The sequence below is a fragment of the Cyclopterus lumpus genome, chromosome 23 (assembly GCF_009769545.1).
Source record: "Cyclopterus lumpus isolate fCycLum1 chromosome 23, fCycLum1.pri, whole genome shotgun sequence".
In the NCBI taxonomy this organism is placed as follows: Eukaryota; Metazoa; Chordata; class Actinopteri; order Perciformes; family Cyclopteridae; genus Cyclopterus; species Cyclopterus lumpus.
In genome coordinates, this window is record NC_046988.1 from 855,051 (window position 1) to 873,227 (window position 18,177).

The 18,177-nt window shown below is 42.8% G+C and overlaps 1 protein-coding gene across 6 annotated transcripts in view; it reads right to left on the minus strand.

Annotated features, from left to right (window-relative positions):
- Nucleotides 1–9,772: 9,772 nt before the first annotated feature.
- Nucleotides 9,773–18,177, minus strand: part of braf (B-Raf proto-oncogene, serine/threonine kinase) — a 34,982-nt gene continuing 26,577 nt past the window's right edge. For 3 of the 6 annotated variants that reach the window (XM_034525840.1, XM_034525842.1, XM_034525841.1), the window contains 2 exons: nt 17,966–18,119; nt 9,773–14,149 (listed from right to left, as the gene is read on the minus strand). In XM_034525840.1, the coding sequence (XP_034381731.1) occupies nt 14,127–14,149; nt 17,966–18,119 (177 nt within the window). In that variant the 3' untranslated portion in view covers nt 9,773–14,126. The remainder of the gene's footprint in view (nt 14,150–17,965; nt 18,120–18,177) is intronic. The other 3 variants (XR_004608952.1, XR_004608950.1, XR_004608951.1) reach the window with 3 other exon arrangements.

Below are 18,177 nucleotides of genomic sequence, written 5' to 3' on the forward strand. Positions count from 1 at the left end.
GAAGTGTGAATTCCACACCTCTTCTGTCTCCTCCCTGGGTTATATCTTTGGACAGTGGATTGTGCAGATGGACCCTGCCAAGGTGTCAGCGGTTACGTCATGGCCCATCCCTGAACCAGGAGATGGAGACGGCTCTACAGTGTTTGGTCTCCGAGACTCCAGCATCCTGGTCCCAGCAGCTCCTGTGGGTGGAGTATGCCCACAACACCCTGACCAGCTCTGCCACTGGAATGTCCCCATTTCAGTGTGCCTACAGGTTTCAATCTCCATTGTTTTCGGCCCTTGAGAAGGAGGTTTCCTGCCCCTTGGTCCAGGCTTTCATCCCCCGCTGCCACTGTACCTGGACCAAGGCCAGAGTTACTCCGCAGCAGCCAACCGGCGCCGTTCCAAAGCCCCCATCTACCAGGTTGGCCAGAAGGTGTGGCTATCGACCAGGGACCTACCCTTGCGAGTAGAGGCGAAGAAGTTGGCACCCAGGTTCATCGGGCCAGCGGCGGTGAGGCTCAAGCTGCCCCGGGCCATGCGGGTCCATCCGTCGTTCCACGTCTCCAGAGTAAAGCCCGACACATCCTGAATGCCCCTCTCATGAGAGAGTTTCACTGCATCCACCATGACCAGCCCTCGAAGGGCTCTGGGCCCAAGGGGGCTACCCAGCCAGACTCTGTTCCCTCTCTTCTTTTGGCAGCATCAGACATCGGGGAGGATGAGGAGGAGCCATCTTCCGATACGGACAACTCACCCGCCGATGAGGAGAGAGCAGAGATGTCTGAGGAGTATTAGGCCTCCTCCAGATCCCGTCCGCCCACCCGGCGTGGCGATTGTTTTGGGACGTCAGGAGTCGTCCCTTAGAGGGGGGATTCTGTAACAGTTCAGCTCCACACCTTCTTTCTCTTAGTAGTTGTTTTCATTCTGTCTGCCTGTTTACTAACTCATTTCATTTCAGATCCTGCTTCATACCTGATCATCTCTCATTCCCTTCACCTGGTCCTCATGCTCGTCTCACCTGCAGCCCATTCCCTCGTTAGTCCCTCACTACTTAGGTCCCCTCACTTGCACTTGTCCTCTGCCAGATTGTCTTGTGTTTTTCTGACCAAGCTCTCCAGCATTCTGTAGTGTGTTTCCCTGTTTCTGTCTGTACTGTTCCTGCCGTAAATGATTATTTGTTATCTCTGTCTCGTGAGTCGTGCTTTGGGTCCCTGGTTATCGCCCCGTGACAAGATCAGGTTTTCCCCATAAAGTCTGCCAGTTATCTATGTGGCCCACATTGTTTGCAGGGCACCACCTTGACAACCAGCGGTTGAATGACAACATGCGGCTATACATGTCATCATTGATCAAATTGGGGATAGGGCCAGAGAAAATTACAGAGTCCGACATTGTCTTGGCATAAGTACACACCGATTCTACATTCATTTTAGTAAACTCCGAGCGGCGTAGTCGGGAGTCATTTCCGCGACGTGTATCACAATCTTACTGTATTTACATTTATCTTTAGCCACCAACAAGATTCAACGTTGCCTGCTCTGGACCATAGAATGCATATGACTGGTCCCTGGCCTTCACGTTTCTGACTATGGAGCTACCGATAGCCAGAGTGTGTTTCTCAGCGGGTGTGTCACTGAGTGGGGAGAACCGATTAGAAACGTGAAGAGGTTGGTGGTGCATCGTGGTCTTAAACTTATTTTTCCTTCGAACAGTTACCCAACCTTCCGGCTGCTAGGGAACAGCTAGCAGAAGCTACGTCTGGTTGGTCCACACCGGCTGTGGGTGGGGGCAGGCTAACTAATGTAGCTAACGTCAGAGCTTCGATGGTGCAGAGCCGTGCATCTAACCCACAGAGAACTGCCTCCAACCTAGCAAATTAACTTTTGCATGTATTGCATGTACCGTTATCATTAAGGGAGGCAGGGGAATAGCTATACATGTGACACACTGAGCAAGAGAGAGGCGAGGAAGAGAAGGAAGCCATCTCTAGCTGTTAAGCTAGTATGGTAGCTAACATTAGCAGAACTAAACAATGTGAAAATGAGTCAGTTTTTTTAAGTCGCTAAAAGAAAGAGATCCGAATATTTAAAATGTATAGCAGGTAATCAGCCACTTGTACTAAAGAATACCACACAATTAGCTGGAGCTGAGAATACGCTATCATAAATAAGACATGCTGGCAACTGCCGGAAGTAAGGCAATATGCTTACCGGCAGAACTGCTATGAACAGATCAGGTCCAGTCTACATCCAGGACATGGTAAACCTCACACCCCAGCTCGTGCACTTCGCTCTGTTTCTGACAATTGGCTCGTAGCTCCGTCACTGCGAGCTAAACACTCAAAAGTCACGACTGTTTGCTGTCTGGGCTCCTCATTGTTGGAACGAGCTCCTCATTGACATCAGGACAGCAGAAAGTCTCTACACCTTCCGTCGCAAACTAAAAACACATCTTTTTCGACTATACCTTGAATAGGGAAGGTAGAGCCGTAGTAGCACTTTAGTAGCACTTAAATGTCTCTTACTGATAGCACTTTGTAGTTTAACTTTATTGAAGAAATTGTACTTTCTCGATTCTTGTTGTTCTGAGTTGTACTCATGGTTTAATGCACTTATTCTAAGTCGCTTTGGATAAAAGCGTCAGCTAAATGACATGTAATTTAATGTAATGAAGGAACACGTCAGAATGGAAACTGATGATATGACTGCAATGACTGCATGCTAACTGAAGCTTGAAGGTATTGAATAAAATTACAACAAATGCATCTTTATTTTTCAATTGGCATTTATTACTACATGATAAATATGTATTATGACATTCATTATTATTTATTTAAATCTATGATTTACAGTTTTCTTTCTATTGCTAACATGCATTAGTCAAAACTATTGTTTTGGTGGTTTCAGTGAGTTTTGGAGGTGAGATTAACTGTTTGGCCAAGTTGCATGTTGGTAATGCAGACTAGGAAGTGTTTTTGAAAGTGTCTTCAGTATTCAGCAATGCTTGTTAGTAATTGAACAAAAATGTAACAGATTCATACTGCCATCTACTGACAGAGAGGGTCAACATGTTCAATCTGTGTCTTCTCATCCAGTCTGAGCTCTGCATTTAAATGGTAACTGGACCCTGTACTTGTATTTCTCTTCTAGTCTTCCAACCACTCAAAGCGCTTTAACACTACATGACATTATTCACCCATTCACACACTGATGGGAAGAGCTAAGGTGCCACCTGTCCATCAGGACTAACTAACATTCATACACCGTAGTCACAGCTACAGGTGACATTTGAGGTTGTCTTGCCCAAGGACACATCGACATGGGCTAGCAGAGCTGGGGATCGAACCTCCGATCCTTTGATTGAAGGACTATCCTGCTAACCACTGAGCTACAGTCGCCCATTTACTCAAGCAACAGTGCATTACGTGAAAACTAAATAACAACTCTGCACATACAGCGATTGCTTAGACTTAACTATACTACAAACTGTATTGCAACAAAGAATGCACTCTTTAATGGACAACTGGATAAATGCACAATATTAAACCACATGTAATCACTATTGCTAAGATGATCCCATTGGCCCAGGTTTATTTATTTGTATATATATATATTTCCATCTAGTGTTACCCTGATATGTGCTTGCGTAGAATTACTTTAAAATAATTGTACTTCCAGGTCCCCTGTCTTGCTTTGCATCTTTCTGCAAAAAAGAAAATGGCAAAAAAATTAATTGGCAAATTGTTTTTAATTGGGATATCTCGGCTCACCCTTTCTTTTAGTTAGTTAGTTTGGTTGTCACTGTCAGGTTGTCTGTTGAGTTTTCTGTCACTCACCTTGTCTCTCGTTTTGGACACCTCCCTCCTCGTGTGTTTTCCCAGCGTTTCGATCACTTCTGTTACCGACAAGTTTTTGCTTACCAATTCTGATACCTTGCCTGTGTGACTGATCCTGATTGTACTGAACCCACCTTGAGTTAAGACCTGGTTTTTGCACCCTACTACCGAGTCTCGTCTGTATTTGAGTTGTCCTCCTGGACCCCAGTCCGTAGCAGTGACACTAGTATCAGTTAATATTCAAATGTTTTTATTTGGTTTTCAAACATTGTACATTATACGTACGCCAACATCTGCATCCCAACTACTCCACTCACTACTCCTGAGGGGAGATGGACCAACACACCAAAATACAACAAAAGATAGAAAAGAATAATAAAAAGGAAAGACTCCTGTGGTAAAATATATGAATAAAATAAAGATTGTACACCAATTCTATCAAAGTAATGTTATTAGCAACATGTTATATTTCTTGTATCGTAACAACCTGTCACAATCCTCTGGCGACAGAGGAATCTACCAGTAGCCCTTGGTTAAATACAGGGTCCAGGAGATCGTCGATCCGAGGCATCGGGTAAGCATCGAAACGTGACACCCTGCGATAGTCCACGCAGAACCGTATAGACCCATCCTTCTTGACAACAAGAACAATGGGGCTACACCAGGTACTGTGGGACTCTTCTATTACCCCCATCTCCAGCATCGCCGCTAATTCCCTCTGAACCACTTTTCTTTTGTGTTCAGGTAACCTGTAGGGTTGTGACGTTTCAATCTGATGCATGATGAGGTTTGTACGTCCTGGCAGGAGGGAGAACACGTCAGTAAACTGCTGTTGCAATTGGGCAATGTCTGTTCTCAGGGTCCTGGAGAGATGGTCTTCACAAAGGAGCGAGTCCAGATTGGTGGATTTTTGGACCTCAGGCCCCAGCTCCTCTCTCTCAGATACTGCGGACACCACAGGACTCCGCCTCCTGGACTCCATGCTTTTAGGAGGTTGAGGTGGTAAATCTGTGTAGCTCTGCCCCTGTCAGAACACACCACCTCATAGTCAACATCCCCCACTCGCCGTGTGACCACAAAGGGCCCTTGCCATCCCTGACCTTTAACCTCATATTGGATCAGGAAAAACTCCCCCAAAAAAGAGAAAAACACCTTTCACGGGGAAAAAAGGTTAGAAATCTTCAGGAGAGCAACAGAGGAGGATCCCTCTCCCCGGATGGACAGAAGCAATAGATGTCATGTGTACAGATGAACAGCGTTACAGAGTTACAACACATTCAATGAATATGACCATAAATCTGTACTTCTCCGTAGTCTGCTGGGGCAGCAGCATTGGAGCTGGAGACACCAACAGACTCACAAAACGGTGAGGAAGGCCGGCTTCGTCATTGGCTGCAAACAAGACTATCTGGAACAGGTGGTGGGGAGGAGGATACTGAAGAAATGATTGTCCATATTGGATAATCCGGACCATCCTCTCCACCACCTACTGCAGGGACAGTGGAGCACTTTCTCCAACAGACTGCTTCAGCTCCGCTGTCACTAGGACAGATACAGGAGAACATTCCTGATACAGGAGAACATTCCTGCCTACTGCTATTAGACTTTATAATAAATCACCTCTGGCCAGATCCTTCTCAAATGAACATCAATAAACCTTGCACCGCTGTCACTTTATACTTTACATACACTGTATACACTTTCATAGCCCTGCTATTTTATTTTATTGTATATTTGTAAACATGTTTTCTGCTGCTTCACGTAATTTCCCCCTGGGGATGAATAAAGTAATATCTAATCAAACACAGCCAGGTCCAATGGACCCTATGAGACGTGAAGTCACAAAGACTCCGGGGAGGAAGCAGAGTTAATAAGGTGCAATGAAGAGACGTACATTCGTCCATAAGAGAGAGAGAGAGAGAGAGAAGAGGAGATAGGTGCTCAGTGTATCCTAAAACATCCCACAGCAGCCTATAAGCCTATAGCAGCATATCAAGGGGCTCGACCAGGGCAAACCTGATTCAGCCCTAACTATAAGCACTATTAAAGAGGAAAGTCTTAAGTCTATTCTTAAATGAGATGACTGTGTCTGCCTCCCGGACTGAAAGTGGAAACTGGTTCCATAAAAGAGGAGCTTGATAACAGAAGGCTTTGGCTCCCATTCTACTTTTTAGGACTCTAGGAACCACAAGTAGCCCCGCATTTAGTGAGCGCAGCTCTCTAGTGGGGCAATATGGTACTACAAGCTCCTTAAGATATGATGGTGCATCACCAATCAAGGCTTTGTAGGTGAGGAGAAGAATTTTAAATGTGATTCTTGATTTTACAGGGAGCCAGTGCAGAGCAGCTAATACAGGAGTCATGTGATCTCTTTTCTTAGTTTTTGTGAGTACACGAGCTGCAGCATTCTGGATCAACTGGAGGGATTTAAGAGACTTATTAGAGCAGCCTGATAATAAGGAGTTGTAGTAATCTAGTCTGGAAGTAACAAACGCGTGAACCAGCTTTTCTGCATCTTTTTGAGACAAGATGTGCCTGATTTTTGAAATGTTACGTAGATGAAAAAATGCAATCCTTGAGATTTGCTTAACGTGGGAGTTAAAGGACAAGTCTCGATCAAAGTTAACGCCGAGATTCTTTACAGTGGTGTTGGATGCCAGGGCAATGCCATCTACAGAAACCACATCACCAGATAATTGATCTCTGAGGTGTTCAGGGCCAGTAAAATAACTTCAGTTTTGTCTGAGTTTAACATCAGGAAGTTGCAGGTCATCCATGTTTTTATGTCTTTAAGACATGCTTGAATTTTAGCGAGCTGGTTGGTCTCCTCTGGTTTGATCGATAGATATAATTGAGTATCGTCTGCATAGCAATGAAAGTGTATGTAGTGTTTCCTGATAATATTGCCCAAAGGAAGCATATATAAGGTAAATAAAATTGGTCCAAGCACAGAACCTTGTGGAACTCCGTGATTAACGTTGGTGGTCATTGAGGCTTCATCACAAAACGGTGAGGAAGGCCGGCTTCGTCATTGGCTGCAAACAAGACTATCTGGAACAGGTGGTGGGGAGGAGGATACTGAAGAAATGATTGTCCATATTGGATAATCCGGACCATCCTCTCCACCACCTACTGCAGGGACAGTGGAGCACTTTCTCCAACAGACTGCTTCAGCTCCGCTGTCACTAGGACAGATACAGGAGAACATTCCTGATACAGGAGAACATTCCTGCCTACTGCTATTAGACTTTATAATAAATCACCTCTGGCCAGATCCTTCTCAAATGAACATCAATAAACCTTGCACCGCTGTCACTTTATACTTTACATACACTGTATACACTTTCATAGCCCTGCTATTTTATTTTATTGTATATTTGTAAACATGTTTTCTGCTGCTTCACGTAATTTCCCCCTGGGGATGAATAAAGTAATATCTAATCAAACACAGCCAGGTCCAATGGACCCTATGAGACGTGAAGTCACAAAGACTCCGGGGAGGAAGCAGAGTTAATAAGGTGCAATGAAGAGACGTACATTCGTCCATAAGAGAGAGAGAGAGAGAGAGAAGAGGAGATAGGTGCTCAGTGTATCCTAAAACATCCCACAGCAGCCTATAAGCCTATAGCAGCATATCAAGGGGCTCGACCAGGGCAAACCTGATTCAGCCCTAACTATAAGCACTATTAAAGAGGAAAGTCTTAAGTCTATTCTTAAATGAGATGACTGTGTCTGCCTCCCGGACTGAAAGTGGAAACTGGTTCCATAAAAGAGGAGCTTGATAACAGAAGGCTTTGGCTCCCATTCTACTTTTTAGGACTCTAGGAACCACAAGTAGCCCCGCATTTAGTGAGCGCAGCTCTCTAGTGGGGCAATATGGTACTACAAGCTCCTTAAGATATGATGGTGCATCACCAATCAAGGCTTTGTAGGTGAGGAGAAGAATTTTAAATGTGATTCTTGATTTTACAGGGAGCCAGTGCAGAGCAGCTAATACAGGAGTCATGTGATCTCTTTTCTTAGTTTTTGTGAGTACACGAGCTGCAGCATTCTGGATCAACTGGAGGGATTTAAGAGACTTATTAGAGCAGCCTGATAATAAGGAGTTGTAGTAATCTAGTCTGGAAGTAACAAACGCGTGAACCAGCTTTTCTGCATCTTTTTGAGACAAGATGTGCCTGATTTTTGAAATGTTACGTAGATGAAAAAATGCAATCCTTGAGATTTGCTTCACGTGGGAGTTAAAGGACAAGTCCTGATCAAAGGATGAATAAGAATGGTTGGTGGGGATGGAAGGGCGGCAGGGAGAAAGAATGTGTGGAGGATAAAGAAGAGGAAGACCAAGATATAACATTATTGACTTTGTTGTAAACCATGGTCTCTTTTTGAGAGATTTGGGGAATATGTTTTTTTGTTTCAACTCTTTATTCTGCACAAGTAAATTACTATATGCAAGGATATAAATAATATAGGATTTCTGATTCATTCTTGTTATGTTTATTTTAGTACAGTCAATAAAGTGAAAATCTTCAATAATGAAATAGTGATTTATGTGAAAAATCATAAAGAATATGTTACTGATTTATGTAATACTCCTTGTTGTCAGTGTGTTATAAGTGTTTGAGTAAGAATTGTTGCCGTGTTTTGGGACGTGTATGAAGTGTTTTAGTGGTTTCAGGTTAACTGTAATCACAGCTTTTTGCTGGAATTATTACTTTTAGAAGGTAGATTCTACATTGCTTTTGATTCTGCTAGAATAGTTCACAGTTCATTACATTTCCACATACTTTGTACATATTTAAACAACTGATGTGTTGTTTTGAGAGTTTGATTATATATCGTGATGAAGCCAACTCCTCTGCTGTCCTGCCTCACATACTGTCCGGATTAATTCATATGCCAAATTTTAGTGACAGCTGTTGCATACTACTGCACTGTGTGGGAGGATTAGCATCCAGTAAATATTACATACCTTCATATAAATAAAGGTATCCATAGTGTAAGCATGGTGTTGATGGATTATGAATAGGATGTGTACAGATTGAAAAGCCCTCCGAGGCAAATTCGTAATTTGTGATATTGGGCTATACAAAATAAACTGAATTGAATGTGAGAGACAGGCATCCTCTATGATTTAATGAAGGGTTGTAAATATGTGTGTATTATATTTTAGAGACGCAGACTGAGCACTGTTAGTCACCGTGTGATGCTCTGCTCCTTCCTGTTCCACGACCATCTGTCCATACGGACAAAACACAGTATTAGTGTGCTTAGGCCGTAGCCTCGTATGTGTGTGTGTGCAATGTGATATTACATTGATAAACACTTTTCCAAGTGATCATTTTAGTTTGACAAGCATTTAATAGAGATGATTGAATTTCTCCTGTATAGCATTAGAATTAGATTTCCAAGTCATCTGATATGTGTGACACTTTGGTGTCTGTGAGTGTGACTAAGTGTTTGTGACTGAGTGTCTGAGTGTGTGTGCATCAGAGTGAGTCAATGGAAACTCTACAGCAGCTCCTTGGTGACTCTTGCAGCATCAGTGGAGAAATACCTTCAAACAACAAATGGTTTACCTCAAAAGAATTTTCATAAACAAAAGGAAAATAAATGTTACTAGTTTTTACTTAATCAAACCTTTTCCCTGTTGATGGATGTCTGTTGGTCCAGTGATCCATCCATGCATCTGTTCATTCTGTACACATGACATCTATTCTTCTGTCCATCCTGATAGAGGGATCCTCCTCTGTTGCTCTCCTGAAGGGTTCTTCATTTTTTTCTTTTTTTTTTTTTAGTTTTTCCTGATTCGATGTGAGGTCAAAGGTCAGGGATGTCGTATGTGTACAGATTGTAAAGCCCTCTGAGGCAAATTGGTCATTTGTGATTTTGAGCTATACAAAATGAATTGAATAACTCAGTCAGAGGAAATAAATGACACATGAAGCACGCTACAGTTTTCATGCACTTCTTTAATATATCAGTTTTTCATATTCACAACAAATACATTAAGCTCTTTCTCCTTATGATACAGCCTTAAATATTTTTACACTCAACTGTTTTTTTTTCACAGAAGTCTGCCTATCAAAATGTCTTTTATTCTTCAATCTCTAAATGTTGAACATTTTATAATTTGTTACATTTGTAGTCTCCATGCCTCCGAGCAAACTGACAGTGTCTCCTTTGTACAACTATTTACAGGTGAAAAATAAATCTAAATCAAAACAGGTCTCCATGAAGTTTTTCATTACAGTTGATGGGTTTGAGGAGGATGTTTCAGAAGAGAAAAGGAAACTAGAGAACAGAAAGGTTTTGGGTAAAGAGGAGACAGAAGGGTGTGTGGCAGCCTCAGTGTTTACTACTAAAGATTCTATGAAGGTTCAGCAGATATAGGTCAAAGGAAAATAAATACAACGCTGGGAAAGCCAGCACCTCCTCAGGTCCCGTCAGGTGAGCACGAGTGTGAAGTCTGAATGAGCAGCAGCAGCAGCAGCAGCAGCAGCAGCAGCGGGGGGTACTGATGTCTGTGGAAGAGGACCAAGGCTGCGTGCTACTTCTAGAAATACTACTTCCCAAGATCAAAAGCTCTAGAACAAGCAAATAAGTCAACCTTGAGTTGAGCTTATATGTTATATATCCTTAACCACTCTTTGAGAAGAATGAACACGTCATCGTCAACATTTAAGCCAATATAGAAATGTACAGGAAGTTCTTGGAATGCTCGCTCACTCTGAGACTAAAGCTGCTCTGAGATCAGTCCGGCTTAAAAAAAAAGAAAGCTGAATAGGTTCGATTCTAGCCTTGAATCAGAATTATGTTGAAAAAAACAACTAATTGAATCGGAATTGAAAAAAAAAAGCCTGTAGATTTCAATGATGAAACTAAGAATCCTTTTCTTGCCCACACAACCTCAGCCCTTTCTGCCAGTACCAGTATTATTGGGCTATTTTAGTTTTACTGATGACAGAACATCCACATCATCTTCCAAAATGTCATGACAAAGAAATGAGATATTCCTATCTCTAGTGACACAAAGTCTCCTTCACAACCCAAACAAGCTCGTCTTCTGGTGGCTATACCAGTGGAGGTCAAGTATGGGTTGGAAGCCCTTAGAATCTATGGGTGGAACCAGGCACTGTCTGCTGATGGCTGGTATGTGGTCCACGGTGTTTGTGTCAACGTGCACTCACACCAGCGCATGCTCAACAAGTGTCTCCACAGCAATGGACACACAAGAAGGCATGTGCTGGTTTGCACCGCCATGTTTCTACAGCAGCCCAGAGGGGACAAACCCAACCCCGGCTCTAGTGAGAGCGTTGCACGTTTTCACCTGAAGGCCACCGTAGTTCTCCGATGAGTGGAAGACCAAAAGGTACTGCCAGTCGCCCGGCACTCAGCGGCTCACGCTACCGCAGTCTCAGAGAGGTGGGGGTGAGTGGAGGGGTATCCAGTTACTATTTTGAGCTCTCAGAGCAAAAGGTGACAGTCCTTCTGTGTTCCCTGACCTCAGCCACAAACCTGGCGAGTACTGAGACAGGAAAGTTGACCAGAACCAGGAACATTAGAACGACGTTGTAATAAACCTGGAATAGTCCACCCGCTCCACGTTGCTGCTGTACGACACTCGGTGTGCTGCAAGGCGAGGTGAATGCACCTGTATCTGCAGAGTGGTATCACTCGAACCCACAGACCACCCAATAGCAGTTGGACATTGAGAACCTTGCTTTTACCAGTAGAGATCAGGCGTTACACACATTTGGGTGAAGTTACTCTTCGAATATGAATCTGTTAAGGATATGCTTTTGTCTACGGTCTTAATCTGGGTTATATGACGTCAATAGAAATATCATCTTTGTGTATTCAGTCCAGAGATACTATAGATTATGTTTTGTAGTGTCTTTTTCTGGGCTAACAAACAATCACTCTTAACGTCTTGAGATGTGACGGGTTTCAGTCATTGAATGGCTCATCGAATTTAGTTATTACAATCTGAAAAATACAAACTCCAAGATATGGAAGAAAAAAGCAGCTGGAATGTATGGGGCGAAATGTCCAAATTACTGGAGGTGGTGATCAAAGGCCATAATGAAAACACTCCGGGGTCAGGGCTAGCTCCGCCCCTGCTTCTACTCTTTGTGCTAAGCTACGCTAAACTCCCCACAGCCCCATCTCTGTCCTGTACGCACAAAGATGAGAGGCAACAAAATGTTTGGTAACATGGTTGCTGGTGGGGGGTCAATGATAGAAAGACATACATCCTTGATGATGAGAAGAACCAATCTGTCAGTGTTTGGCTAGATGTTCAGCTCCACAATATCCATTTCTCAGACCAGCTGTCTCATCACTGCAGGTAAGTTGACATACTCGGCTTTATCGAAGAAGTTCTCAAACAACAACTGAGCCTTCCAGGCAAAAATATTCACAGTTCAGCCCCTGCAGATGGCTCATGCATTGGACATTTAATTTTGGGTCATCAGCTCTGTATGTCACAATTTATTCTTCAAGAAAAAAAAGAAAAAAAAGGCAAGTCGCTCATTTGCTTCTCTCCATCTCTACAAAGTGCAGGTACACAAGTCACAAAGACTTAAACAAGCGTCAAAAGAAAGACTGATAGCTTCAAAATAAACCAGTACTGAAAATAATTCCCACATTAAATAAAACAAAAATAAAAATCACATAAATAAGTAAATATCTGCAGGCCTGCCTGTACAGAAAAAGGCAAACACTGACTATAACAAAAGAAAAACAACCTGTAATAACACCGGCAACCCTCAACACACACTGGAATGAAAAAAAAGTAAAAGGTGCATGTTTGTAGAGAATGTAAATAACGTTTCAAACTTTTTATGACAGATCTCTCCAGATAATCACTGGTCCTTTAAGCAGGAAACACTGTGGCCCATCAGTCAGCAGCTGCAAGCGAGGTCCCCATTGTTAAGGTGAGTGCAATATTAAAGCCACGTGAGGGGGGAGGAAAAGAAAAACGACATGCAATTGGTATTACAAAGAAAAAAGAAAAGAGATGGGAGGTTGGGTGTGAAGCAAAAGAAAAGCTTTGTCGAAAAGCTGCTGTGTCACAACTTACTGTACACACTCCGTAGCTCAGTGTAAAGGCCGGCCATCAGCTTGGCTTTGACCCGGCGCTTTAAACTACATAAGAACCCAACTCATCTGCATTTCGCGCTGTAAACAGATCCTGTGGTCACAGAACACGTCACGCTTCTGCTGCTTTCACATCAACATGAGAACCTTTGAAAAGGCAGAGCGTGCGTCTCTTTCCAACATGGCTAAAGCTGGCTAATTAACAAGCATCTCATTGGTTGGCTTAGACCAGGTGTTTTTATGAGGAATGCCTCTGGGGGATCTCATAACACCAAACTAACGAGCAATTTTCCTTCCCAAAGAACTGCTCCTATTTTCGGTGGAAAAGCGTAGGCCCCAACACTTTTCTACCAGATTCCTGTTTTCATTTGAAGGTTTTGAAGTTTGAAAAGATAGAACAAAATATGTCGGTAGGTAAACAGCTGTTTCCTCATGGGTGTTGAATGTGTTGGAAGTATTTTGCAGAATGTCAGTGTTGAGCCCGCTGTGGGGGCTCAACATATGACCTGTGCTGTGTGAACGGAAAGAAAGCTTTCTTCTCAAATAGCCGCCATAAACAGAACAAAAAAAAGTAAAAAATCTGAAACATGAGAAACAAATAAGTCAGCTTCCTTCGGGGTTAACCATGCTGAGTAACTTCAGGCTCATCTCTGGGATTGGCTAACGCTTGGCTCTCACCTGGCCTTCCATCTCAAGCGGCGGACGGCAGGCCTCGTCTCCTTCCACAGGCCCCGTTTCTGCAGTTCAGCGCCTGGCTGATGAACAGCCTCACCTGCACAGGAAATGATGGGACGAGGGGCGCCCGACGCCTTGACTTCATCTGACGTTTGGCCTCCATCTCGCCTTCCTTTGGTCTTTATCTTTTCCCTCCAGCAGGCAAGTCCATCTGTGGAGTTTGACGTCTCCTCCTCAAAAACCTTTTGGTATGAATAGTTGTGTCTCTTGTTTTTCTTTCCCTTACTTTTTGTGCAATTCAAGTTCCTTGATTGTGTTTTGGGTATTTCCTAATTGAGTGGTGTGTGGTCGCTGTTTACCTGCTGGACAGCTTTTTGTTGGAAGGACTCCAGTGAGGCTGCCTTCTTCGGTTGACAGAGGAAGAATAAAGCACATCCTTTGAGACTATTTTTTTCAGTAATTAATGAATCCACCGCATGGACTTTTGAGAAGTGACGAAGAGAGATGGACTCCTGGGATCTGCAGCAGCTTACTTAAATGCCGAAAACTCCCCTAAAAAGCAATAAAGACAGAAGATTAGTGTGCAGCCACAGGAATGTCCATTCAGATTTCTCCGTGGGTACTTCATGATGTACGTCTGCATTAAAAACAGCAAAGCAGTTTTAACGAGGATGGTTCGCCAGGAAAACATGGCTCGTACTGCTACTACTACTGCTGCTGCTGCTGCTCGTACTGCTACTACTACTACTACTGCTGCTGCTGCTCGTACTGCTACTACTGCTGCTACAACTACTACTCGTACTACTACTACTGCTAATACTGCTGCTGCTGCTACTGCTGCTCGTACTACTACTGCTGCTGCTGCTGGTCGTACTGGTACTACTACTACTGCTGCTACAACTACTACTACTACTACTACTGCTGCTACAACTACTACTCGTACTACTACTACTGCTGCTACTACTGCTGCTGCTGCTGCTGCTACTACTACTCGTACTACTACTACTGCTGCTACTACTACTGCTGCTGCTACTACTCGTACTACTACTACTGCTGCTAATACTGCTGCTACTACTACTGCTGCTGCTACTACTCGTACTACTACTGCTGCTGCTACTACTACTGCTGCTACTACTACTCGTACTACTACTACTGCTGCTAATACTGCTGCTACAACTACTACTGCTACAACTACTGCTGCTGCTGCTACTACTACTACTGCTGCTACAACTACTACTCGTACTACTACTACAACAACTACTACTCATACTACTGCTGCTGCTACAACTACTACTCGTACTACTACTACTACTACAACTACTACTGCTGCTACAACTACTACTGCCGCTGCTACTACTGCTGCTACAATTACTACTCGTACTACTACAACAACTACTACTCGTACTACTACTGCTGCTGCTACAACTACTACTGCCGCTGCTACAACTACTACTGCCGCTGCTACTACTGCTGCTACAATTACTGCTCGTACTACTACTACTGCTCGTACTACTACAAGTACTACTACTACTGCTGCTACAACTACTACTACTACTGCTACTGCTCATACTACTACTACTGCTGCTAATACTGCTGCTACAACTACAACTACTACTCATACTACTACTGCTGCTGCTGCTACTACTACTGCTGCTACTACTACTCGTACTACTACTGCTACAACTACTGCTGCTGCTACTGCTACTACAACTACTACTCGTACTACTACTACTACTACTACAACAACTACTACTCGTACTACTGCTGCTGCTAAAACTACTACTGCCGCTGCTACTACTGCTGCTACAATTACTGCTCGTACTACTACTACTGCTCGTACTACTACTACTACTACAACTACTACTCGTACTACTACTACTGCTGCTACAACTACTACTACTACTGCTCATACTACTACTGCTCATACTACTACTACTGCTGCTACAACTACTACTGCTGCTCATACTACTACTGCTCGTACTACTACTACTACTACTACTACTACTACTACTACTACTACTACTACTACTACTACTACTACTACTACTACTACTACTACTACTACTACTCGTACTACTGCTCGTACTACTACTACTCGTACTACTACTACTGCTGCTACAACTACTACTCATACTACTACTGCTGCTGCTACTACTGCTTGTACTACTACTACAACTACTACTACTGCTCGTACTACTACTACTACTACAACTACTACTCATACTACTACTGCTGCTCGTACTACTACTACTCGTACTACTACTACTACTGCTGCTACAACTACAACTACTACTGCTACTGCTGCTACAACTACTACTACAACTGCTCGTACTACTACTACTGCTGCTACAACTACTACTCGTACTACTACTACTACTGCTGCTTGTACTACTACTGCTGCTACTCGTACTACTACAACTACTACTACTACTACTGCTCATACTACTACTACTGCTACTGCTACAACTGCTGCTCATACTGCTACTACTACTGCTGCTGCTACAACTACTGCTAAAACTACTACTCATACTACTAATACTGCTACTACTACTGCTGCTACAACTACTACTACAACTCGTACTACTACTACTGCTGCTCGTACTACTACTACTACTACAACTACTACTACTACTGCTGCTACAACTACAACTACTACTCGTACTATTACTGCTACTGCTGCTACAACTACTACTACAACTACTACTGCTCGTACTACTACTACTACTGCTGCTACAACTACTACTCGTACTACTACTACTACTGCTGCTTGTACTACTACTGCTGCTACTACAACTACTACTGCTACTACTACTACTACTACTGCTGTTACAACTACTACTGCTGCTCGTACTACTACAACTACTACTACTACTACTACTACTACTGCTCATACTACTACTACTGCTACAACTGCTGCTCATACTGCTACTACTACTACTGCTGCTGCTACAACTACTGCTAAAACTACTACTGCTGCTCATACTACTACTACTGCTACTACTACTGCTGCTACAACTACTACTACAACTCGTACTACTACTACTGCTGCTCGTACTACTACTACTGCTGCTGCTACAACTACTGCTAAAACTACTACTGCTGCTCGTACTACTACTACTGCTGCTACAACTACAACTGCTGTTGCTGCTAGAACTACTACTACTACTACTACTACTGCTCGTACTACTACATTACATTACATTTCATGTCATTTAGCTGACGCTTTTATCCAAAGCGACTTACAATAAGTGCATTAAACCGTGAGTCCAAACAGACACTTTCAAAAACACTTCCTAGTCTGCATTACCAACATGCAACTTGGCCAAACAGTTAATCTCACCTCCAAAACTCACTGAAACCACCAAAACAATAGTTTTGACTAATGCATGTTAGCAATAGAAAGAAAACTGTAAATCATAGATTTAAATAAATAATAATGAATGTCATAATACATATTTATCATGTAGTAATAAATGCCAATTGAAAAATAAAGATGCATTTGTTGTAATTTTATTCAATACCTTCAAGCTTCAGTTAGCATGCAGTCATTGCAGTCATATCATCAGTTTCCATTCTGACGTGTTCCTTCATTACATTAAATTACATGTCATTTAGCTGACGCTTTTATCCAAAGCGACTTAGAATAAGTGCATTAAACCATGAGTACAACTCAGAACAACAAGAATCAAGCAAGTACAATTTCTTCAATAAAGTTAAACTACAAAGTACTATCCGTAAGTGCCATTTAAGTGCTACTAAAGTGCTATCGGTAAGGGACATTTAAGTGCTACTACGGCATTTACTACTACTACTACTACTACTACTACTACTACTGCTGCTAATACTACTGCTGCTAATACTACAACTACTGCTGCCAATACTACAACTGCTGCTAATACTACTACTACTACTACTACTACTACTACTACTGCTGCTGCTAATACTGCTGCCAATACTACAACTGCTGCTAATACTACTGCTGCTACAACTACTACTAATACTACAACTACTACCAATATTACAACTACTACTGCTGCTGCTAATACTACAACTACTACTGGTGCTAATACTAATGCTGCTACAAAGAGAGTATGTATTGCCCCATCTATAAAGGGCTTCCTTTATATGTTCATTGAATATATTAACATAATCTATTTCAGATCAAGTCTGCTAATCAAGTGTACAGTCTGTGTAACCATGATATCAGTCTAATCCATATTTGTATCAATGTTTCTTTGGAGGAGTTTGTGTGAACATAATTGTGAATTGAGGCCACTGCCGACTTCCTTCAGTTCAGTAGTTTGCAGCACTAGTAAATCTCCTGAATCACAACATCCTGTTGAGACTAATGCTTGTGTATGAGCTCACCATAGCAGCCGGCTTGGATGGGGGTTTTGGGTGAGGCGCAGGCGTACAAGCTGAAGTCCTCAGTCTGAAAGCCGGCTCGGTTTAGCGAAGGCTCCGAGGCGCTGCGGTGGATTTTGGGTAATGAGCGTGCCAGCAGCTCGATGGACGCCAAGATCTGACAAAATACAAAGCAGAGCCGCATGGTCATCAGTCAGAATACTAACAAACTAACT